This window comes from Juglans regia, chromosome 10 (genome assembly GCF_001411555.2).
Source record: "Juglans regia cultivar Chandler chromosome 10, Walnut 2.0, whole genome shotgun sequence".
In the NCBI taxonomy this organism is placed as follows: Eukaryota; Viridiplantae; Streptophyta; class Magnoliopsida; order Fagales; family Juglandaceae; genus Juglans; species Juglans regia.
Window position 1 is genome coordinate 14,098,314 of NC_049910.1, and position 26,779 is coordinate 14,125,092.

At 34.5% G+C, this 26,779-nt stretch overlaps 1 protein-coding gene across 1 annotated transcript; it reads right to left on the reverse strand.

Moving 5' to 3' along the window:
• Window positions 1-5,395: 5,395 nt before the first annotated feature.
• Window positions 5,396-19,611, reverse strand: LOC118349643. Its single transcript, XM_035695147.1, has 2 exons — window positions 18,452-19,611; window positions 5,396-5,498 (listed from the first exon to the last, which is right to left on the reverse strand). The coding sequence occupies exons 1-2, from the start codon at window positions 19,609-19,611 to the stop codon at window positions 5,396-5,398; spliced, it is 1,263 nt and encodes a 420-aa protein (XP_035551040.1).
• Window positions 19,612-26,779: the final 7,168 nt, after the last annotated feature.

The window sequence follows — 26,779 nt, forward strand, 5'->3', positions numbered from 1 at the left end:
ATGTGTATAATTGAGGAAACTCAATAAAACACATATTGAGAATATAGATATTTGCAAAAGAGAAAAGGAGGATATCCAAGGTAAATTGAATGAAGCCATTTGTTTAACCGATCAGTTGCAAAAGGGGAATGTGTCACTCGAAGATAAAATAAAAATGCAGGAAAGTGAGTTGATTTTGTTAAACGATAAACTGAAAAACTTTTCTTCTGGGAAACAAAAGCTTGACAAAATCCTAAACTCGGGAAAGTCCTTTGGTGACAAGAGAGGTATAGGATATGATGTGGCTTCAACTTAAAAAATCTCCTGCAAAATTGAAGGAAAAATAGTGTTTGTTCCTGCATCGAATGAGAATGGAAAAGCACAACTTTTTAAAAAGGGTAAGAAAACCCTACATGTGCAAAAGTTTGTCCCACCTCCCAAGAGACAAGGAGCTCGCAACACGAGCCCTATATATCATCACTGTAGGAAAGTTGGTCATGTTAGACCAGATTGCTTCAAGTTAAAAAATCAATCTATTCATGCTCCTGCTTTCTCTAAATGTAAGACTGTTTATCCTTATAAAAGGAGTAAGAAATTCTTGAATGCTCCTAGGTATGTCTCACCCTCCATGGGACAGAAAGGTCACAAGGCAAATCACGTTTGTCACAATTGTGGTAAGATTGGCCACATACGACTAAACTGTTTTAAGCTTAGGGGCCATCCTAAGAGAATGGAAATGCCCTACTCAAGAAAAGGGCATCAAAACTTGTGGAGCTAAGTCATGGTCTTAACCAAACAAAATGAGATGACCAATGTGAAGTTAGACCAATTGACTACTAGCCAGAAGGCTAACAAGGTGAATCATCCAAAAGTGAGACAAGTGTGGATGAGAAAAGGGGAGGAGCAGACCAGACATGGTATAGACTGATGGTCATGCATTCATGCATTCATGCATTTTACACATGTTTAGGTCTTGTATAGTTTTTCTTCATTTTTGTTAAAAGTGTATTGTGTGTGTTCAATTCATACATTATTTTGTCTTTGTATATTGTTGTGTGTGTTCCGCAAACATCATGCATAATGCCACATGCATGTGGCAAAAAGTGTAAGTGATGTCAATTCTGTAATTTTTAGGTACATGTCTTTTGAAAATTGTATCATGTACCTTTATAAATTACAAAGGTTTAAAACATGTGTACTATTTGTAATTTGTGACCTACATCACACACTACATTTCCAGCTCAATCAATTGTTGCTTTGCCACTTGTAAGTTCTTGGGGAGGCAATCAAAGGTGTAAGGGAGCTCTACATGTATACAGAATTGACCACGGGCTAGATGACCTTATGATTATATATCAAAATTCCTCCTATGAAAATTCTCTATCAAAAATAAATAAAAAATAAAAAGAAAAAAGAAAAAATATATGGAGGAAGAAGAAGAAGAAAAAAAGAGAAAGGGGTCATATTACTCAATAGGCCAATCCTAATAGAGGAATTCAAACAAAAGTATTTAGGTCCTAGCAGCATTAGGTTTTATTTTCTGTATTGTGGAAAGGCTCCCCAAGCACTTATGGTTTCTTGTTTTAGGCTAACCACACTCACATATTTTGGTTGAAACTTCTTGATTGACTAGGAATTCACTAAACAGCAATGTTCATCTTACCTGTAATATTTTGTTTCTACTCCCTACGTGAATTGTGAAAATATGATGCTCTTTTACATTTGATGTATTTTTCAAGCTTCAAAATTGACTTCATTAATGCTTAAATCACTGAATGAAAAACTATTTTTGAAAATTTTGGACTTTCGCTCAAGCGAAATTTAACTGCTGCTCGAGCGAAGATGTTTTAAAAAGCTCCCGCGTCATTTTCTTTTACACCAACCCATTTCATTTCCTGCGCCATTTCCTCTCTCTTCTTCGTTCTATACTTCCTTCTTCTCTCTCTGTGCACTTTTCACTAGATTTCTCTCAAGAAATCCCTTTCTAATCACGGTAAGATTCTCTCATTTGTGTTTATTTTCCTAATTTCGGCATTAGGGTTTGTTTATTTTCCCATTTCGGGTTGTTACATTTGGGCATTTTGTTTTGGTTTTCGAAATGGCGAAAATGATTTGGGGTGTTTGTTGGTTTGTTATTTGGGTGTAGAGAATGATTCTCTCACTCTTGTATTGAGGAGGCTCATGGAACTCTCAAGGAGTTTTTCATTTGGTTTTTGCTTGGATACACTCCAAGGGCTCGGTGAAATGCCTCAATGATGTTTGGTTTCTCATTTTCATCATGCATTGGCATTGCATTGTTCCCATGTTCATTACATGTCTATCCTAGTGTTGGGATAGTGTTTGGCATTGAGGCTTGGGACTTCCATTGGTTTTAAAACTCAACCTTGCCATTGTGTTTGTTGGGTATTGAAATAGGTTGTTAAAATGTGTTGTTAGGCATGTGCATTGTGCATTTTGAAATGGTTTGTTTTTAAAACCTAATTTTGGCAAAGTATACATTGGTTTTTACATTAGGCATGTGCATTGGATCATGCATTGGGCATTTTGCATTTTGGACATGCATCAGGTCTTAAATACCTTTTGCTTTGTCTAACGATAATTGATTCTATCCATAGCAATAGTCATGTCTCGACGTGTTCGTCCACGCCAAAATCTTCCTGCCCCCACTCAAGCTCATTTCCACACCCCTCGGGCACGAGAGCTTTTACACTCAAAACTTTTCTCACCATTCGCCTATTGTTGAGCGTGAAGTCTCTCTTGGTGAGCTTTCTGAGACTTTTATTCCACGTATTTTTAAGTCTCGCCAGTAGCAAGCCTTGACTACTGGTCATCCCACTCCTTCTGTGGAGTTGGTTTCGGAGTTTTACTCCAATATTTATGTCATCTATAATGATGGCTCTTTTGATGTTAGTCTCCGGAATATCTCTATATTTATGTCATCTCTGATGGTGACTCAGGGGATGTTAGCAAACTTGCTAAATGTCCCGCGTGTGTCAAATCCTGTGTATCCCTATACACGGACTTCTCCACCCAGTCCGCTAGTCATTGCTTAATGTCTATATGGTACGCCTTCTAGTTGGGATGGTAAGTCACCACTTCTAACTGTGAGATTTCCACCTGAATATCTCATTCTAAGTAGGATTGTTCTTATAAATCTATATCCTACTGGTCATCAGAGTGATGTGGGTCTTGACCGCACCACTCTTCTATATGTACTGATCAACGATGTCTCCATGGATCTAGGGAGTCATCTGTGCCGGGTTTTGCTTGAGGCTTTTAATTCTCCTAAAACACGGACTAGTTTGCCTTTTGCCTCCTCATCACTCGGTCAGCCGTCTCCCAATCAGTTGGGTTTCTTCCATATGAGCCTAGAGTCCCTCTTAAGACTCCTATTAGTCATAGAACCATGCAACTGAGTCGTGCTCACATTGCCCCTCAACCTCTAAATGTTGAGCATCCTCCACCACCCTCATCTCAGCCATCGAGCTCTCGATCATCCAGCTCACAGCCTCATAACTCGACACCATCCACATCGGCACCTGGTTTGACCGAGCCCAGCCTTGAGCAGGTCCTTGAGTACCTTGCTCGCCTTGAAGCCCGATTTGATAGCCTTGATGCTAAAGTTGAGAGCCTGCAGTAGCTTATGATTCAACGCTTCAACAATATAGAAGAGCGCCTCGAAGAAGATGATGATGGTGGCAGTCAGAGTGATGTTGATACTTGAGACCCTTGGCTTGTCGTGACAAAAAGGGGAAGTAGTATATATTTAGGGGGAGTGGTATAGAGGTAGGGGGAGTAGCAAGAAAGTTGTAGGGACAGCTTTTGTTTTGCTAGTAACACATTGTTTTTGTGGAGGAGCAGCTTTTGTTTTTTAATCACATGCTGCTTGTGCTGCTATTGTTGTCTAATTTGAACTCAATGTCTGATTAATTTCTTAATGAAAAATCTTTTATGAAAACTGTGCTACAGACATTTTTTCTATCCTTATGAGATTATTTCTTGCATATGTTTGTTGGTACGTTTAACCGTTTGCTAAGTATTTGCAAAAATATCTCAACGTGTTCAAGATTATACCTGAATCATGGGAATCCTGATTGAGATGTGTTAGGATTAGGTCATTTGTATAGGTTAGAGGTTTTGTCACAGAAATGCCAAAGGGGGTGATTGTTGAGGAAAAAATTAGTTGATTGGCATATTCTTATGAAAACCTGTGTAAAATTGAGTTGTAACAAGTGTTGAAGTGGTGTAACATGAAAAAGATTGAAGTGTGCTCAACATAGCTCATCTGGCGCTCGACTCAGCACTAGAGCGGAACCTTCCAGAGAGGTCTGCTCGCTATTGTATTCCCTTCTCCCTTCTCAATATTGTAGATTATCTCTTTTAAAATTCTTTCGCTAGTTATTTTACCTCTCATAAAATCATATTTTTATAGTTATTAATTGTTTTGAGAAAAGAAAAGTTGATGAATAGTGACTATTATATATGCAATTATGTTACTTTTTCAAGTAAAAAAATAGAGAAAGATGAAAGGCTTTTTTACTTGGCAATGAGACTCTTAGTAATTGTTGAGGAATAATCTTATATTGTTTGTGGATAAGGTTTTGGACATATTTATAAGGAATGAGCAATCCTCTCTTGTAGAACCGGTTTTATGAAATGAGTTACACTCGTGAATTTCTTCAATAATATGCTAATTTAATTATCTATTGAATACATAAAATATTGAGTGACTATTAGAATACAGTTACGCTACAGGTACCCGGCGTTGGGTACCTTTGGGGGAATCGGCTGATGTGGTCGATATATTTTTTTAAAAAAAATAATAAAAACACAAAAACAGAAGGAAAATGAAACCCAGCTAAAGAAGAGAAAAGAGGGATCGAGTGCCGTCTAGGAGAGAGAGAGAGTGTGTCGTCTTTCAGTAGTGAGGAAAATGCAATAATGCCGATAAGGGGAAGAACAGATCTATGCTTTACCGAAGTTTATTTTGGGTATGAGCATTGTTTATTTTGGGAAAAAGATCCTATTCGCATTGTTTTGAAATCTCAACAGCGAATGGATTGTCAAAATATTGACAACAAAGTTTGTTCAGATTGTTAAAATCTCAATAGCAGCATTATTGACAACGGCTCAAAGGCTTGCAAGCAAATATATTGCTTCACAAGTAGGGCCTAACTAACTGTGAGAAGGCAATAAAAGTAAAAAGGATTTGAAAACTAGCAAAAGGATATTTGATCCATGAAACAGAGGGCGGTTTTCTAGAATGATTCTGGTGTTCACCCATATTGGAGAATATGCTACCAAAACCACATTTTGACAATTGATAACCAAATCACAAGAATGTTACAAAACGTGAAAAGCTACAAGAGCAAGATACTGATTTACAACACGTCATCCAACAGAACACCTCAAACACCTACTTGCCATCTTTGATGGCTTTCTCTACAACTACTCGGACTTTCTTGTAGTCACAATCCATCTGCTGCAAGGAAAACTCCTCCTCCGGAACCACCGGATGCCTATTTTCAAAAATTGTCCACAAATACTACACAATAAATGTCGTCAATGTTTCGTAGGCAGCATCAAAAATCATCATAGCCAGCAATCTTGAGAGACAATCGCAACTCTTTCGGACATGTGACCACATACTGCTCTTTAGGGAATGAGAAAAAGAAGATGAGAACCTAACCTGTGTTCGTCTTTGTGGGTAGATGAAGAAGATGAGAAGAAGTCCCAGCCCTTGCTCTGTTTGTGGGTAGACAAAACAAAACGTGCCATTTCAATTTTTCCACGTGGAGGGATGGGTATGCAAGGGGTTCCCATGCCGGGTGCAAGTAGACTTTTTTATTAGAATATGGTCTACTAAACCGGATAATGTTTTCATTTAATATGTTGGGACAGGGGTGAGTACTGTAGATTTTTTTAATGGATAGACCACCAAGAATGAAGATGTTGGAGAACCAATTGAACGTACAATGCAAGAGAAAATCAATTGATTCTCATCATGGTCATGTCCTAGCTAGTAACTTTCGCTATCATGTTCTGTGTACTTAGAGATAGGGACGATAAAACAACCAAAGATCCTAATCACTGAAGACTGGACATCAAAACAACCATTGTTGTACTATCTATCTTTCGTGGTTTTTAATGTATTGTGTCGCCGGGAAAAATCATTTTTCTTGTGTATATATATATAATCTCCAAAAAAATATTTATATGTCAACTTCTTATCTAATCATTATCCTAGGTTTTATTGAAAAATTAACAATACAATCATTAGAACAACTTTTACAAAATAAAAAATTTACATTTAAACAATTTTTTAACTTTACCTATCAAATTTTTCAAATCTTGCAGACCATGGAGATAATATATATACCATCTGATAAGGATTATCACTCAGTTGAAATTTCAATTATTGATAAGGATTATCGATAATATATATAAACGTAGATAACAAGAAAGCGAGCCATGATAAGATGGATGCATTCAAACCAATAGTTATCTCTTGTAGCTATCTCTTGTAATTTTCTCTTATAACCTTCATACATATCTTTCAAGCTCTATTTAAGTCCATCAATGAATACCATTATGGTGTGTTTTAGACAACCAACAATTCATTTCACAGAATTTCTCATATTTTCAACTCATAGTTCATAATGAGAAGTATAGAAAATTGGTTCCCAAAAATTGTCTTTTATTATAATTTATCCAATCTCACATATGTACGTATAAACATAAAACATGAAAAATCATTAACTTATTTAATAAGATCTCAAAATGTATAATGCCATAAATAAATAACATGCACCATGCAGTACCAAAACATAATGGGCAATATATATTACATTCATGTAAGCTGCCTTACCCATATCTATCATTTTAAAATTCTTAGAGAGAAATTTCTGAGTTTCGGGCAACAAACCAAAAGCATTCTTGGCAAGCAATATATCGTCAACATATAATATATAAAATTATAGATATAAACTTGTTCTCATTACCTTTCAGCTATATACACATATCAACAATATTTTCCTTAATTCCAAACAAAGTAACAGTATCATTGAACTTAAGATACCACTTTCTACAAGCTTGTTTAATTCCATATATTGGCTGCTTTAATTTGTAAACCATGTGTTCTTTTTCCTTTATCGGGAAGCCTTCAAGTTGATCCATTTAGACATTCTCTTCTAAACTCCCATTAAAAACCCTTTTTTTCATATCCATTTGATGTAATTCCAAATTAAAATGGGCTACCAAAGTCAAAATGATTCTAATTGGGTTTTTGGGTACATGAGAGAAAGTCTCTTTATTGTTAATGCCTCATTTCTGAGTGAAAACTTTGGTCATAAGTCTAGTTTTATATTTTTCAATGTTTCCTTTAAAGTTGCACCTAGACTTGAAGTCCCACTTACAGCAGACTGTTTTAAATCCTTCAAACAACTTACCTAATCCTCAAACTTTGTTTTGGTTAGTTGATTTTCACTCATCATGGCATCAATCCATTTATTAGCATTACACATTACTACTGCCAATAGCTTTAGAAATTGAAACCAGATCTTTACATGTCCAAATATCATAATCAAATTCTTGTAAATAAACCAAATAATCATTAGAAATAGCAAATATATTCTCTCTTTGTGAGTTCCTTAATGCTATTTCTTGTGGTTCCTAGATAATTGATTTGTTGGTTATAATCTGATCATGGAATTATTGATCATTAATTTGATGTTCAATGTTGATAAATGAATCCACAATTGTTGAAACAATAACTTCCACGAGAAGTTATGGATAATGGGACTTGTACCCTGGTTTCTTAGACAATTATATTTCATGATTCATCACTTTCATTGATCTCACCATTCTTCATTAAATTCGACAATACCCATTTCAACTATTTTCGTACTATGAGTAGGACAGTAAAATCTATATTATTTAGATTTTCTGGATGGCAAGAACATAACCAATAATGGTTTTGAAATCTAAATTATTTTTACATGAACTATAAAATCTAGCCTCCGCTAGGCAACCCCAAACATGCAAATACCTCAAACTTAGTTTCTTTCCTGTTCATAGTTCAATAGAAATCTTTCAAACTGTTTTAGTTGGAACCCAATTAAATAAATAAACAATAGTTTCAAGGCCTTCCACCCACAATGAAATGGATAAAGAGGAATTACTTAACATACTCCTAACAATATCCGTTAATGATAATTTCACCTTTCAGCTACTCCATTCTGCTAAGCCATCCTGGCATAGTGTATTATGCACATAGACCACGCTTTTCAAGGAAAATATGCCAAGGCATGGCCCAATCCATTGTAGCTTCCATAATTTTCACAACCACTATCTAATTTGAGTGTTTTCACTTTTCAATTTTATTGTCTTTCAACCTCAACAATGTATAACCTCAACAATGTATAACTATAGGCAGTCCATTGCTCGAGTTTTTTTTTATCGGACAAATAGATATAACACTAACGTAAAATGTCATCAACAAAGATGATAAACTAATTTTCTATATGAAGAGATGAAGAGTCAAAAAGTCTGAAAATGTCTATATGGACAATTCCAAGTAATCCTCCACTTCTTGTATCACATTTCTTTGTGTGTTTAGTTTGTTTTCGCTTAATATAATCCACATAAATAGAGATCAATAAATCCTAGGTTTGGCAAACTCTCATCTTTTAGTAATCTCTCCATTATTTCTTTAGATGTATGACTCAAACAGCTATGCCACAAGATATAATAACTTTCATTGATCAGGTTATGTTTAGTTCCAAGATTATGATGTAGGGTTACAAGACTTTCAGCAAAACAACTATTGCGATTTAGTTTATACAAACATTTGCATAAATTTTCAAAACAAACAAAAGATGTTATTTTTAATAAACTGAACTTCTATTACAAAATGTAAAGCCTTCAATATAATGTTTCAACAAAGAGGCCAAATTACAAGAAATAGAATGAACATAAAATGTCTGAAACAAATCTAGTTAACATTCAATATCTATATATATATATATATATATATATATATATATATATGCAAAGTCTTGCTAACATCGTGTTTCGTATGCCTTTGGGGTAGGTTCCAGCAACTCAGGTCTTCAGAACCGGGCCTGCAAAAATAAAGAAGAAAGAAACTGAGAAATTGTGGCCTTGGGGCCGGGGAGTCACCGATGCCAAAGTTAGTAGAGTATTTTGGAATTTTGTAAATAATGAGAGAGTCTAGAGATCATAAAATTTTCTCGTACCTAGAAATTTCTATTTATACCTAAAGCTTGGGGGGACAGATCGTGCCTACCCCCGTAGAGTCTATGCCTTCTTTACTGTTCCTTTTGTCATAGTTCTTTAATGCGGCGTGCCTCTGCAACAACATCATTAATGTGGCATGTAGCTCGATAATGGTGTCATTAATGCGGCGTGATTCTCCAATTTGCCTTATCATGCTGGTGTCCTCAATGGTTCGTCAATATCACCTTTTCAAAGGATCGAGGGTCCACCTTACTTCCCGCTCGTTTATGTGGACAGGTACTCAAGGGTTAGATGCTGCTCAAGAGATCTCCAAGACGGCGAGTCTCATCCCTCTACAGTATGCTCCCACATAAGGGTTGTGTCTACCAGTGGGCCAAGCCGAGAAGGCTATTTGTTCTGGGCTGGGCCTTCATTTCTTATTACCTTAGTTGCTCATCTCAAACCCATCAAGAAAGGGAGGAAAAACCCCTTACAAGTCTCAATGGAAACAACGAGAACTTTAACTCCATTTACCAAGACTATGAAGTTTTCATTTGGCTCTGTGATCTAGTTTGTAAGGAAGCCCTCGATCAATTTAGAAACATGAACATTGGAACTCAAGTCAATCCACCAAAAGTTGGAAGGAATTTCAGTCAAATTGAATTCAAAACATACACAAGCTAAATGCTTGACTTTCTTTTCGAGCCACATCCTATATTTATGGAAATCTTTCTGAAGTTGCCCAAACTTTAATATAAACTATACTTAATATTGTTTTGTCCCCTCTCATGAATCTCAATTCTTTGAGGAGACCCATTTTGTTGTGGTTGTTCTGCCCTTTTTCTCTTTTTAGGCTTCTTCCACTTTTTGTTGATCTTCAACTTATGAAGTGAACTACTAAATGATGTCCTTGTTGCTTAAAATTTGTCTCTTATTGAACAAACATATTGGCTAATTCATTCACATTCCACTTATCCTTAATAATGTTGTAATGAATTTGAAATGTCCCATACTGAAGAGGCAAGGAATTCTAAATAGATTGCACAAGGAAAGACTCATCAACATTAATCCCAAAAGTCTTTAATTTAGCACTGAATGATGTCTTTGTTGTTTCAGACTTGCTTCTTATTGCACAACCATATTGGCTAATTCATTTGCATTTCACTTATCCTTAATAGTATTGTAATGAATTTAAAAGGTCCTATATTGAAAGAGGCAAGGAATTCTAAATAAACTGCACAAGGAAATATTCATCAACATTTATCCCAAGAGTCTTTAACATAGTAGCTAGATTTGACATTTCAAGGATATGCTCATGCATCCCACATGTACCATCAAATTTCATGGTGTAAGTTTAGCCATTAATGTTCCAGCAAGAGATTTATAGGCTAAATAGAAACATTCTTCCACAATTTTAAAGAATCTCTTAGCAGGATCGTATTTAGGAAGCGTTAACTTAATATTGTTTACTATATATACTCATTCACATAAACATAAAAATGAATATGTTCGATATTTCCTAAGAGTGGTATAAAGTCTTTTCTCCGTTCAGAGTGCCAAATCAATATCCAGGACACCAAGGTGAAACAGGGCTTGTTCAGACCAGTTTAAAAACTTTGTTTCGTTAAGGATCAAACATATTATGCACGCGAATAAAGCAAAACAAGAACTGAAACTGAAACTGCAACATGAATAAATGCTCACAACATTAATGCTTTGAGTTTTCAAAAAATAATAAATAATCATTAAGAAGTAATACGACAGTAAAAGTTATACCACACCAAAATTTTAATCATTATAGTGATTCCCTTTCACCTTTCAGATTTAATTAATAGTCTATCCCTAATTCATTAGAAGTACTTAAATCCCAAGCAAATCATGTCATAGACTCGTATGGACATTAAATTATAAACAATATTATGAACGGTTAGTCGTCACTAAAACAGATTGGGTTTTCTGAGACAAAAAACTGTCTCAAAAAACACAATTTTGGTCGCAAATTAGATTTGGAGACGAAAAAAATTCATCTCAAATTTGTCACGGAAAGACCGTCTCAAAAAATTTTTGGAGACAAAAATCAAACTTCGTCTCAAAAATCATTTTTAGAGACAAAATTGGGCGGATCCAGTCAAAACCATTTGAACGGATAATTCTTTTTTAGATGACCAGATTTCGTCTCAATATATTGTTCGAATGAAATATTTATCCATCCGAATGGAGACGTCGATTCGAACAATATGAAATATTCATTCTAACTAATGTTCATATTTGATTCTGTTCGAACGAACTAGGTGTTCAAACAGATTTTATGCGTTCGAACGAATAAATTTTTCAAACGATTTGTGTTCAAACAAATCTTATTTCTATTCAAACAGAAATTTTATTTTTCGGAAATTATATACGTTCGAACGGGATTTTGCACATAAATTTTGTTCGAACAAATAATTTATTGTTCGAACGTCCGTATATCTCGTTTGTTATTCGAATGGGTTAGTTTTTGTTCGAATGGGTCTCTTTTGGTTCGAATGTGTTAATAATAATTTATCATTCGAATTGGTTATTTGCCGTTCGAACTGTATTAATCATGCAGATCACAATTTAATTAAAAATATCATATTAATATTACACATTGTAATTCAAACATCAATTGTTCAAAGTAGTGCCAACTTCATAATATAAATTCAATTAAAGAAAAGACAAATTTGAAGACTATGGTGGTGGCATAGAGTTTTGGGACATCATTGACTGGAATTGTTCAAACATTTTTTGGTTATTCAACGGCATCATCTCTTCTAATCTTGCCTCCAAATTCGCTGCTTGATCTAATCGGGTCAGCAACTTTTTTTCTTGAACCTCAATCGTTCTATCTCAAGAGTTGTTTCCTCCAATTCTTTAGTCTTGTCGTCATTCGATTTGGCTCGAGAATAGGATGATGATCAGGATGAGGATGGTTTTACGCAACGTCCTAAACCCCTCAAATATCCAGAACGTGATCCAAGAACTTGAGAAAGGATCTGAGCATCATTGACAGATAATGCATCAGATGGATCCGTAGCAGTTTCCTTAAGAGATATCATCTTATCCTACAAAAACTAAAACATTAAAGTTAGTATAAGTAACAAAAATATTATGTGACAATGAAATTAAAAAAACTTAAACTTACATAATTTGCCTCTACTTCGGGACTGACCCAAATACCATCACGATTTTTATGTATTTTAGCATACAATTGGGTCAAATCATAGTCAGCGGTACTTTCTTCTTTCTTTAAAAGGAAAATCAATATTAGAACTTAAATTAGAAAATGTGTATTATATGTTAATATTTAACGGGCACTAAAATAACTTACTATTTTTTAGACAAATGATGAAAAGATCGAGAACATGCATGATGGTTTATCTTTAAATTTGATTTATTTGTTTTGTTTCACAGTACTCCGTTGCTAAAAGAAAAAAAAAAATATTAGTCTATATGTTTAATACATCTGTGATATATTATTAAAAAAAGACAGCAACGATATTACCTGATAAGTAGGATCTTCAAACATATCACAAACGTTCTCCCATTCGTTTGGTGGAATATTTTGGAAAGGATTTTAGCGCGCCTCTATTGTAGTACTAAACTTCTTATAATGTGCATGGCATTGACCTTTGTACCTCCAAAATGCATTTTACATCAATTCCTCAACTGTTAATCGATCCTCTCTTTGGCTAAAATTAAGCTTAAACTCATCCTTTTGAAAATTACAAACAATTACTATAAATACAAAGTAACTTGTAAGTAACATGTTATATACTTAGTTGCTTGAGATGTAGGTTATTACCAAACAACGATTTTTTATCTGATCTTTCACATCTTGGAAAACTTTAGATCAAGAGGATGTAGCAATCGGTGCATACGTGTGAGTAAATGTACCAACATAAGAAGCAAGCCACGTGCCAAATCTCTGGAGCCACCGATGTGATCATCAGGAATATCAACCTTGATTTTACCAATTTCCCATACTTTCTCTATGCAGACACCCCTCGTAGTGCCTCTACCTCGACGCTTGTTTACAACAGCCATATATGCAGCAATTAAAGCATAACTTTTTAATTAAATTAATTTATTTTATAGATATATTACTTAAATTGAGCATAAAATATGACATCTTATTTGATAAAATACCTTGTTCTGGACCTGGTGATGTTGGCTCACTATTGATGACAAGTGAACCACACGGGGAGTCAATAATGGATGGGGATGGCATATGTGTTGCTTTGCTTTTGGGAGGCATATCTATTTAAAATTGTAACAAATTATTATTCAAACAAACGTTAAAGATATTTATATGTTAATATTACTTACAGAAATTCATATTTGAAATTCATTCACTATCCGTTTTGCTGTTCCAATCGCCTTCATCCTCACTAGACACTTCAGTTGATTCATCTTCTTCCAATATTTCACCCTCAATTACTTCGGATTGAACATCTTCTCTAAGCAATGGAATCATATCATATTGGCTTAAATCAACAAATAGATTGATGCCTACTTCACTTTCTTGATATGCTTCTTCATTTGCTAGACTATCAACTTCTTCATGTGGTTCGCCTGCCTCTGGAATGTAATTTTCTTAGTGCAAACTTCTCCACTACCCGCAATGGGTTCCGTACTCCAAATCATCTAAATAAAAAACTTGATTCGCTTAGCAAGCAAGAACAAGAAGAATGTCCTCATATCATGTGCGAGATGTATTGACACTCACAAAATAATCATCGTTACGCACTCTCAACTTAGGATTTGAGACATCCTACCAATTACATTTAAACAACCAGACCATATATCCTCTCACATACTTTAACGCTATGATATTTTCAACAATTCCGTAGAAGTCAATGATATCATCCACATGGCTTCCTTCGACTACAACCCCACAATTTTGAGTTTTTCTATATCTTTCTCTATCAGTTGTGTGAAATCTATTTCCACACACCAAACATCTTGAGTACTAAATGACCCGTCTGGACGGACCACATGCAAGAGCATACAGTTCTGATGAGATTTCTGATGAATTTTCACCATATTTCAATGCAACCTATATCAATAAATATTATTATATACAAAAAAAAGTAGAGTTTAGTAGTATAAAATTCGTATTATGAAATTGGGCTTAATGGTAATACCGTATGTTCAAACCACGAGGTAAATTTCTCTTCATCCGTCTTTTCTATGTCAATTACACCATTCGAGCGAAGTAGTTGTATATGTTCGTTGTGCATGTTCATGTGAATATTTAATTTGTATGAAATTATACTATATTATCGTACATAAACTTAAAGATAATAGTGATTTAGAGAATCATCACTAACTTTAAGTACTGATCAATCTTTTGCGCAATTATTCAAGATATACCATCGAGCTCTTTCAAACTCTCACGAACATAGATCGTAGCCCCCTTGTGTGCCTATGGGACGCACGGTCTGGGAAAATACAGTAAATGTTATTGAGACTCCCATCTCTCGCCCACCTTCATAATTTCGGTCCAATCTTGTAAAGCTAGTATTAGCCCCACAAAAATACATTAAACAAAAGGTATGCCACTCATTATCAATATATGACTCTGCAATCGAACTTTCTGGACGAGTTTTATTCCCCACAGATCGCTTAAGTTTTCCCAAAATAATAGTATACATCTATCTATACTGAACCAGGCCAATGAGTAAAGCCTCACGAGGTAGGTGCACAACCAAATGAACCATTACATCAAAGAATGAAAACGGATACAAACTCTCCAATTTGCACAATATTACTACAATGTCAGCTTCCATTTTTAACAATGCATCAACTTTTAACGTTCTACTACAAACGTCTCTGAAAAATCCTCCTAATTCTGTGAGAGTTATACGAACATCTCGAGTAAGCTTTCCACACACACTAACCGGCAAAAGACACTGCATAAATACATGACAGTCGTGACTTTTAAGACTACTTATCTTCCAATCATGTGTTCGAACACATCTTGTCATGTTTTAAGCATAGCCATCGGGTTCGATTTTCGTACACCAATTACAAAATTTCTTTCTCTCATCATTTGAAAGTGTATACCATCTGATGGGCATATAAGCTGACGACCCATTATCTTACAAATACAACTCTGGTCTGATCTCCATCTCCTTTAAGTCTTTACGAGAGTTAGCTGTATCTTTCATCTCCCTTTTTTTTTTTTTTTTTTTTTATAGAAGAGCCGAAGCCACCTGTCCATGAGTGACCCCGTCCCAAATTTTATTAATAACCCTCACTTGTGGCGGAGGAAAACCGTGGTTACAGACCGACACCTAGTATTACAAAACAATATTACCAAATGTCAAACGTACAAAACAAAATTACAAACCTACTAAGACGGACAAACATTACACAAGAACAAGACACTAACGATAACGTAAAGAAGGCAAACCCAAACTATCCAAACGGATTAAACCACGAAGCACCCTAGGCACCTCCCTAACAAATCTCCACTCTGAATTAAGACCCAATGCACCACTCCGAGCCAACCAATCCGCAACTTTATTTCCCTCTCTATAAACATGACGAACAACGCACACCATAGAATCCATGAGAGCCAACGTATCTTCCCAAAAATCTTCTAAATACCACACACCACACCTTCTCCTATGCCACCACGAAATCACCACTTGCGAATCTAATTCAATTTCCACAAAATTAATCTCCAAATCCTTACATGCTTTGAGCCCCTGACGAACAGCTAACAACTCCGCTCTATTACTTGTACCGGTACCAATAGAAGAATTAAAAGCATAAACCATAAGACCACGATCATTCCTAATGATACCGCCCACCCCTGAACAACCAGGATTACCCAGACTACTCCCATCTGTATTCAATTTAAACCACCCATGAGCTGGCTTTTGCCAGGCCACAGGTTGTAAATGCTTTCTAATAGGAATCAAAACAGGAATATTCAATGACTGTAAAACCTGTAAATCATGTCTGGAACAATTACTAACCTTTTTCATATCTCGAACTACAACTCCCATCCATCTACTAATAGAAAGCCGAACCGAAAAAATAGACTGGAACCTTCCCTCCATACGCGCAGCACAACGTCTAGTCCAAAGATGCCAAGTAATAATAGACGGTAAAATCCCCACTATTATTCCCAGTTGAGAATGAAAAGATGCCCTTCGAAACCAAATTTGTACCGTCTCCCTCCAAGTACGACCAATAGGAATACCAAAAATAGATCCATAGAAATGCCATATAGCCGATGCAAATTCCCCAGTAAGTAACACATGATCTTGATCTTCATAATTACCTTCATCACAACAATCACAACGAGAAACTATCTGGATCCCAATGCGCCGAAGACGATCATCAACACTTAATGCCATGAACCACACCTTCCACATTAAAACCGAAACTTTAAGTGGAAGTAATTTATGCCATACCCAAGGATGCCACTCCATACTAGATCCTTGAACCCGAATATAATCCCAAGCGGATTTAGTTGAAAAATTCCCACTGTCATTCTTCATCCAGATCAATACATCAGATCCTCCCTTACACCCAGCCAAAGCCTCAATAATACTCTCCACCTTATCCTGACCAACTAACGTACTCAAAAACTCCACATCCCAACTATTGGACAACTTACACTCTTTAACTTGCAACATCGGATTACCCACTATCTGTACCTCATCAATTAGAGGACCCTCGTCTCTCCATTTATCATACCAAAATAAAATATTACCATCTCGAACTCTCCATTTAGCATTATTAAAAACACTCGGAATACTTTTGACAATCATTTTCCAAAACCTCGTACCTTTTCTCATATCAATAAGACACCAACTCGAATTACCCACATATTTTCCTTTAAAGAAACTAGCCCACAAAGATTCTCCTTTCAAAAGATTCCAAGCAAACCTCATATGCAACGCTCTTTGAATATCCCCCAAATTCCGCAAACCAAGACCACCCTCCTCTATTGGCTTACAAATATTCTCCCAAGCCACCCACTTTTTTTTCCTTTACCATTAATCTCACCCCAAAAAAAGTGCTCAACAGTCGATTTAAAATTTTAATAATAGAATGAGGAACCTGTAAAACTGCAAAAATATGTAAAGCCATACTAGACAGCACATGACGAAGTAAAATTAAGCGCCCACCCGCAGATAATAATTTCATTTTCCAACCACTGATTTTATTCCAGACTTTATTAATCATCTCCTCTAGATGCTCATGCTTAAGACGCCCTAATACAATCGGAACCCCAAGGTATTTAAAAGGAAACAAACCATCAGAGAACCCTGTCAGCCTTTTAAGCTCTCTCTTTCTTGCTAACGAAATTTTAGGAGAATAAAATATAGCCGTCTTTTCTTTACTAATTTGCTGACCTGTCCATTTTTCATATTTTTCAAAAACCACCAACAGTTCCTTAACCGATTTCTTACCCCCATTCAGAAAAATAACAATATCATCCGCATACATAAGATGAGAAATATGAGGAGTACCTCTTGCTTGGAAAAATTTCCCAATCTTGTTCCCATCAAAACTTTGTTTCAAAAGTCTAGAAAGCACTTCTTGAAGAATAATAAAAATGTAAGGCGAGAGAGGATCCCCTTGGCGCAAACCCCGCCTCCCTTGAAAGAAACCTTTCGTCGTACCATTAAGCATCACAGAATACCACACATTTGAAATACAAGCACTAATCAGAGCACAAAAGGAAGAAGGAAAGCCAAAACACCTCAAAACCTCAAGCAAAAAAAGCCACTCCACCCGATCATATGCTTTAGCCATATCAACTTTAATCATAATATTACCACCATGTGACGTCCGCTTCAGAGAGTGAACCATTTCCTGGGTAAGACTGATATTCTCAAAAATACTTCGCCCAGGTATAAACGCACCTTGTTCAAGAGAAATCATTTTGGGAAGGAAACCTGTCATGCGATTCACAATAATTTTTGAACAAATTTTATAGAAAACTGAACAAAGGCTAATTGGCCTAAATTTATCAAACCCCGACGGCACATCTACCTTCGGGATAAGCACAATATAAGAAGCCGAATAAAATCTCGGAAGGCGTTTTGATAGAAAAAATTCTGAAATGGCTTCTAAAACGTCCACTTTAACCACCTCCCAGCAACTCATAAAAAAACCCGCGCCAAAACCATCTGGACCCGGAGAACTATTAATAGGAATAGTTGATAGAGCCTCTTTCACTTCAACCAACGAAGGGATCCCACAAAGCCGGACACAATCCTCATCATTAATAACCGACGAAATTAAACTAGATAAATCAGGCACCTCCCTAACCGGATTAGATCTTTGAAGAAAATCAGAAAAATAATCAACAGCTCCAAGATGAATTGCTTCCGGAGAATTAAACGCCAACCCATTCGAGGTTCTTAACTGATGAATTTTCCTATGCTTTTTATTAGATAACCACACATGAAAAAATTTTGTATTCCTATCACCATCCATTCTCCACTTGATTTTAGCCATTTGTGCCAATCTAATATCCTCCCTATGCCTCCAAGAAGACAACTCATTAGAACTCCTTACTAATTCCCTTTCAATATCATCATCCCAACCTCTCTGCAACAAATTTTCCAGATTCTCAATCTTATCTTCAAGAATAGCAATCTGAGTATTAGTTCTCCCAAATACACTCTTGTTCCATACACGCAACGCCACCTTAAGTTTTTTAAGTTTAGTAGCTAATTTAAACAGCCCCGAACCTATAACCGATTCAGCCCAAACCTTTTGAACAAGAGTCATAAAATCCGGTTGCTCAACCCACATTTTCTGAAAACGAAATGGAGGTGGACCATAAGAGAAAGGATCACTTAAAAATTCTATTACCATAGGACAATGGTCCGATGTAGTCCTAGGAAGATACAAACAGTGAGCAGTCGGAAAAAGAGATAGAAAATTTGCATCAAGTAAAACTCTATCCAGCTTTGCCCAAGCTCTAGATAATCCTTGCTGACCATTACACCATGTAAACTTACCACCTTGTGAATTCATTTCTAACAACCCACCCTGATGAATCCATCCATTAAACTCATCAATTGCAACTCTATTCCTCGGACGCCCACCACATCTCTCAATATTCGACCGAATTACATTGAAATCCCCAGCAAACAAACATGGCTCCACACCCATTCTATCTGAATTCAACTCCTCCCAAAGCAGTTTTCGTTCAAGCCTATTACACTTTGCATAAATAAAATTACCCAATAAATGATTACTTCCTTCGGTAATGCATAATGACACAAACTGCGAACTCAAGCGAACCACCTGCACATCCAATTCATTTTTCCAAAACACCCAGATTTTACCACCATCAGTCTCATTTGATATCGCCTCATCAAATCTTAATAACCGCATGAAACTATGGATTTTAACCACACTCTGAAAAGGTTCCAGCAACACTATCAATTTTGGCTTATATTTAGACAGCATTTTTTGTAATCGCCTCTTAGAGGTACCTAAACCTCTCACATTCCAAACTAAAATTGATCCAATCATTGAGAAAACTTTTGTGTTCTAGTGATCACCCGCCTAGAACTACGGATCTTCTCAAACTGCCTCTTTTGATATTTACGCTTAACAACTTCATCTTCGGCAGCCGAGTGATATTCCTTCTCCTGCAAAAAAACTTCAGCACATTTCTCAGGCTCCGGATCAGACATCGACCCATCTTCCAGACATACCTCTTCCGCAGGTCCATCATAAACATCTTTTTCTACAGAACTAGGAATAAACTCCCCCTCCCTCATATCTGTTTCTAATTCTGTTTCCCTCAAACGGTTCGCACAATCCAAATGACCGTTCATAAGTCTTGGAATCATCTCTTCCGCACGTTCCGGACTCTCAAGTATATCCTCTGGATACTTTTCCGGTTCCAACTCCTCATGATCAAGAGTATCTGCTTGAACACCTAAAATCCGATCCTCCTCAGCTGATTCTTTTGACTTAACCTCTGTATTTTCAAGAACTGGAATATTAGTAGTTTCAAGAACTGGAATATTATTCTTATCCGTCGGCTCCTCCACGATCGGATCTTTTTGCCGAACCCACACATTACTTCCTACCTTTTTTTGCCCAGCACGGTGAGTCTTTAAATTATGTCCCTGTATATGGCATTTAGAACAGAACACTGGCAACGTTTCATAAACAATTTCTTGCTTTCTGCTATTTTCCAAACCAGGCATTCCAATCCAAAAAGAAAGTAACGGTTTCTTAGCAACATCCATTTCAACACAGATTCGAGCACCATCAGTCCGAGTAACACAACGAGTAGAGTTATCACTTCTAATAAATCTACCAATAGGTGCTGTAAGAATTTTAAGGAAAGATTCATGATAGTAATTCGGAGGCAAACCTGGAAGTACAATCCACACCGGAACAAGTGAAGGTTCTTCTTCTTCTTTAAATTCTGGAGTCCAGTGGAATGGACGGTAAGGAGTTCCATCGATGTCATTGACTTCACGAGACAGAGCCTTATTGCAATCTTCTTCTGAAACCATTTGAATAAAAACATTCCGAGGATGCCGCATATTGGAGACGACTGGAACTCCATCAAGATTCCATCGCTGAACCAAAATTTTAATTGACTAACACAAGAGTTTAAACTGAATATATCTACCGTATAGATGATAGAATCTCAAAATATCCACTTTGGACACTTCAAGAGTTGTAACCAAACATTCTTTAAGAGAATATTTGGCCATAACTTCCGAACAGGTCTACGGTTTAAATACATATAAAAATAATCCTGAAATTCAAAACTCTCTAACTCCTAATACAATTATACAATGAAATCACAATCCAAATCACAAATACATTGCAACATTACATTCCTAATAAATCACCAATTGCTACATTCTAATTTAATTTTAATGCACAATATCTTGTAATTAAACTATATTATTTTTTAATTAAATTTGTTATAAGTTTTATACATTAATTTAACTATTAACAATTGCTATGTTATATCTATATTTTAAGTTTCTAATTTAATTTTAGTGCATAATATTTTGTAATTATACTATATTATTTTTTAATTAATTTTGTTATAAGTTTAATACATTAATTTAACTATTAAAAATTGCTATGTTATATCTATATTTTAAGTTTCTAATTTAAATTTAGTGCATAATATTTTGTAATTATACTATATTATTTTTTAATTACATTTTTTATAAGTTTTATACATTAATTTAACTATTAACAATTGCTATGTTATATCTATATTTTAAGTTTCTAATTTAATTTTATATAAACTATGTTGTAATTATATTATATTAATCTATATTTTTATATATTATAATTTTATAATTTTTGTTATATTAGGATTCTATTTGAACAAGATTCTTATCGTGCAGGATCCCGTTTGAACTAATGTTATAGCGTTTGAACGGGACAAATCCAGATTCCAGACACGAAACAGAGACAAAACATTTGCCACAAAACACAATTTTCACAATCACAATCTCATAAGATGTATATTGTCAGAGTGTCCATTTTAAATGGGATTGCACAAATACAAATATACAGCATGCATCTTAACATAATTAATTAAAATCTATAAATTATCAAAAATCTAAAAATTATAAATATTACCTTGAATTTAAGCAATCCAAACAAAAGTATCAATCCACAATACCTATATAAGTAGAAAACACATTATGAGAAAACCTAAATCATGTGCAATAAACTAACATTAATGAAACTCGAAATACAAAAAAACATAGAAAAAAAAACATACATATTGTTTGAACCTCTCCTCTCTCTCTCAAGAATCCCTTCTCTCACTAAGTCTGTGAATATCTCTCTCTCCACAATACTCTCACACACACAAAATTAGAAAGTCGTGCTCTGCCTCCTATTAAACATTCATCAACTGTGAAAATGAACTGGAGGTTCAGGTATATGAATCTGTGAAGTCCCGTTCGAATTGGAAATTTATCCATTCGAACACGAAAATTTCGAATAGGTGCCAAATCTGCCGCATTTTATTTCACTTTCAAACGTGTCATTTTGTTGTTCGATCTAACAAATCAGAATATTCCTTTGCATATTCTTCAAATATAGACTAGCTCAAAGGGTATTTTCGTAACACTGTTCGACCAGAGCGTTCGAATGAAGAATTTTGACGTTCGTATAAACTAACATTCAGAGTATTTGGCTCGAAATTTCCCTCCAAACACATTCCACAAGATAACATTGTTCGAACGGGACATTATTGGGTTCGAACCATTCACAAAATATTTTAATATTATATACTATATAATAACTATATATTTTACCAACTATTTTATATTATAATTGATAATATATAATGTACTACAAGTCTAATAGTTAATATAATACTTATACTATATACTAACTATTAATATATAGTGCTTATTAATATATATACTTTTGATCTTCTAATTTTGCACTATATATTATATAACTTACTATCTTGTGATATAAAATATAATAACTATAGTTATAGTAACTTATAATAGTAACTAGTAACTATCGTAACTATAGTAACTAGTTACTATAGTTACGATAACTTGTATAGTTATCATAATTTATAATACTTGCACTAAAATAACTATAGTAACTATTTTAACTATAGTACTTATAATAACTTGTATAGTTATCAAAACTTATAATACTTACATTGCAGTAGCTACATAACTAATAACTACTATATATATATATATATATATTAATTATTTTAACTTGTATAGTTATTATAACTTATAATGCTTATACTGTAGTAGCTATAATACTAATAGCTACTATATATATATATTAATTACATTAAGTTGTATAGTTATCATAACTTATAATAGCTATAACTATATAGTAACTATATAATACTTACATTGTAGTAGCTATATAGCTAATATCCACTATATCTATATTTATATTAATTAAATTAACTTGTATAGTTATCATAACCTATAATAGCTATAACTATATAGTAACTATATAATACTTACATTGTAGTAACTATATAGCTAATATCCACTATATCTATATTTATATTAATTAAATTAACTTGTATAGTTATCATAACTTATAATAGCTATAACTATATAGTAACTATATATAATACTTACACTGTAGTAGCTATATAACGTATAACTACTATAGCTATATAGTAACTATATATAATACTTACACTGCAATTATATAACTAGTAACTATAGTTAGTGTTATAATATTATATAACTATAGGAGTATAGTAATCATAACTTATATATAGTACCTATATAATTTAGTCATCGTAATTATACTAAGTACTTAAAGCACTGGCATTGGACTCATCAAATGAGTTCAATCTTCAAAATTTGATGAATTCATGTTTAAAATCACTACATTGGATTCACCAAACATTAAAATCTAAAACTTTTGACGAATTATGCATTACAATTCATCTTCAAATTTGAAGACTGACTATTCACACTCTATAACTATTATTTTATTTACTAAAATTATTGTTTCCCAATTTTGAGCCACGATATATTTAAGTTGGGAAACAATAATTTAAGTATTAAATTAAATTATTAATTAACATATAATTAGTATAATTTTAAAATATGAAAGAAAAATAAATTAAAAATATTATTATTAAAAAAACTATATTATATTATTATTTTGATGAATCCAATGGCTAATTCAATGTGGGGTTATGGATAGGGAGGTTTTGAGTTTATGAAAAATATGTACTTTTCATCAAATTTTGAAGATGAAAATGATAAATCCAATATTAATGCTCTTACTATGTACTTAGTATAATATAAACAATATATTTAAAAATAATATACTAAATATATTAATTAAAAGTATTATAATACTATTATTAGTTTCATTTTTATACTTTTGTACTTTGTAATATTATTATTATTATTATATATTACTATTAGTAATATAATTATAAATATATTAATGTAATAACCGTTCGAACAGATATTTATCCAGTTCAAACGAGACGACATGGTCATTATAGACCTAGTTCGAATACAATGAAACAAAACTCTCTCATTCGAACCAACAACCATCGAGAGCCTCCGAGTTCGCCCCTTAACTTCGCCGCGAAAACTGCTACTCAACCGTTGTAGGAACCCCACATTTGAACTTCTAAGATGTATGGGTCAACTCTCCACCTCTATTATTTAGTTTTTTGCACGAATGCGATGTGTTTGGGGGTATGGATTTCGAATTCGAAATCCACCCATTTTGGTGTATTTCGTGGAAATAACATCAAAATAATCGGTAGAAATGATTGGACTTTACTCCTTAATCATTTCTACCGATTAAAATAAAGGATAACATCTAGATAGGAAGTTTTTCAGTTCAGGGCTGATTCGACTCAGCCATAGCTGTTTGGCTTCTTCCGTTCGAATAAACTCTAGTTTGTTTGAACGCTTAGTTGCCAAATAGCATTATTTATGTTCGAACAAAATAAATTCGTTCGAATGAACAAAGAAACTCTATTTGAATAAACAGAACAGTCCATTCAAATAGAGTTTACTAGTTCAAACAGACTATGTTCTATTTAAATGAATTATTTCAATTCAGTTCAGTATACTATAATTCTTCACTAATATAATTTAAATATTATGTAAATTATATTCTTACTTTCATTATGGTTAAACAGTATATTAATGGCATCCAGAGGAAGAAAACGTGCGAGAGATCAGCCCAACAAAAGTGGTGGATCAGCAGGTCATGCTCCGGAGACGAGGCCTACACTTGTCGAGTGTCCAGTCATTTTGTCTGACTTCTCCGATCTTTCATGGGAGGGACGGAGCATACAGTCCATCTTCACCGAGCAGGGATGGATACCGATCTGTGAGTAGCAGGGGATTGCATATCCAGAGATGGTCGATGAGTTCTACCGTGCCATGGGAGAACTTAGCGTTGATACTCTGTTCTACACAATATCAGTCCGGGGAGTAAGTATTAATTTCTCTCTCCGCATTATTGCTGAATTCCTTGACATTCCCCGTATAGCCGACGCATATCCTGTAGTGACTACACGAGGACCAGCGGCTGCACCATCTGATTCTGACACACTGGCCACATCCTCCACGCTATCCCCGAATGTAGATTCGGATGCTACTTCGGATGGTAGCGAGGATGAGGATCTACCTGATGATGGTCTCACAGACGATCAGGTGCGTCAACTAGTGTGAGACCCATCAGCTCCTCCATATGATGAGAGCAAGGTGATCCGACAGGCCAATTGTATAGGATTTTTCAGAATATTTAATTTGATTGTTGGCTATAACATCGATCCGAAAAAATACAAGACTGATTTCGGGATCAATCGAGCCAGATTTTTGTTTCAGATAGCATAGGGGGATCTCATTGATCTGGCATTGTATTTATTCATCCGCATTCGATCGGAGTCACACTTTTCCAGTGGAAGTAGTCTATCATTTGCACTGCTTATATCTAACCTCCTACTCCGATCGAGGGTTACAGTGTCGGCCATTGAGTGAAGGTCACCACAGATGAGACCCCTTAACAAGATCACATTCAGCAAGAGCAAGGGACACTTGCGGAAGACTGCACCAGAACAGCCTAGTGATCCTCCCACAGATCCAGCTTCTAGTAGTGAAGCTGCTATTGAGAGACAGCCTCTTGAGGCTACTTTGGATCAGGTACGAGCTCTGTTTGTGAAGTTCGTTGAGCCCATCATGGACAAACTTAGGGATCTGGAAGGATATATTAAAATGTTGCAAGGGGATATTGAGATACTAAGGACCCAATGATCGTTTTAGTTATTATTTTACTTTTTTATATTGTATTGAACATATATTTGAGATGTAATTAATGTATAAGCTTTATTTTTCGTATTTACTATTTTGTTTATTTTTTTCTTTTTACTTGCCGTTCATGATAATATAAAAAATGATAATACTATCTTTTAAAGTTATATTTACATAAATGTAACATAAAATAAATCACTATTGAAGTTAATTACATAAAATATATTTATAAATTTATAAATATTTTAACTCACCGCAAATAATAAAATATAATATATACACATTTTTATATTTTGAAAATGATAAAAAATTAATGAAAAAAATATTTATTACTTTAATGGAAAAAATATATGCACAAATCCATACTAATAAAAAAATTAATTGAAAAAATGTTCGTTCGAATAATGAAGTTTAAGTTTGAATGGTTATTAACTTTTTTCGGGAAAAATAAATTAATTTCCCGTCAATATTATTATTCGAACAGATTATATACTGTTCGAACGGGCATTAATTCCATGTTCGAATCTATTTTTTTCGTTCGAACAGTTTTCTTTTTTTGAGACGATTTTGTTCGTCACAAAATATCTTGTTTGAATGAATATTTTTCCGTTAGAACGAATTTAGTAGCTCAAGTATTTTTGGAGATGAAATGTGAATTTTGTCTCTAAAAATAATTTTTAGGGACGGAATTTAATTCATCCTTAACAAATTTCGTCCTTAAAATTTAAATTTCTTGTAGTGCATGTACTTGACTTAGAAAGATAGTATCCTAGTTA

Excerpts from the sequence above, each read along its gene's own strand:
- LOC118349643 (XM_035695147.1), bottom strand. The coding sequence starts at position 19,611 with ATGCGGTTATTAAGATTTGATGAGGCGATATCAAATGAGACTGATGGT. Across the intron at positions 5,499-18,451 it reads CGGCTTTGTGGGATCCCTTC|GCATCCGGTGGTTCCGGAGG; the intron begins GTTGGTTGAAGT and ends TTTTGAAAATAG.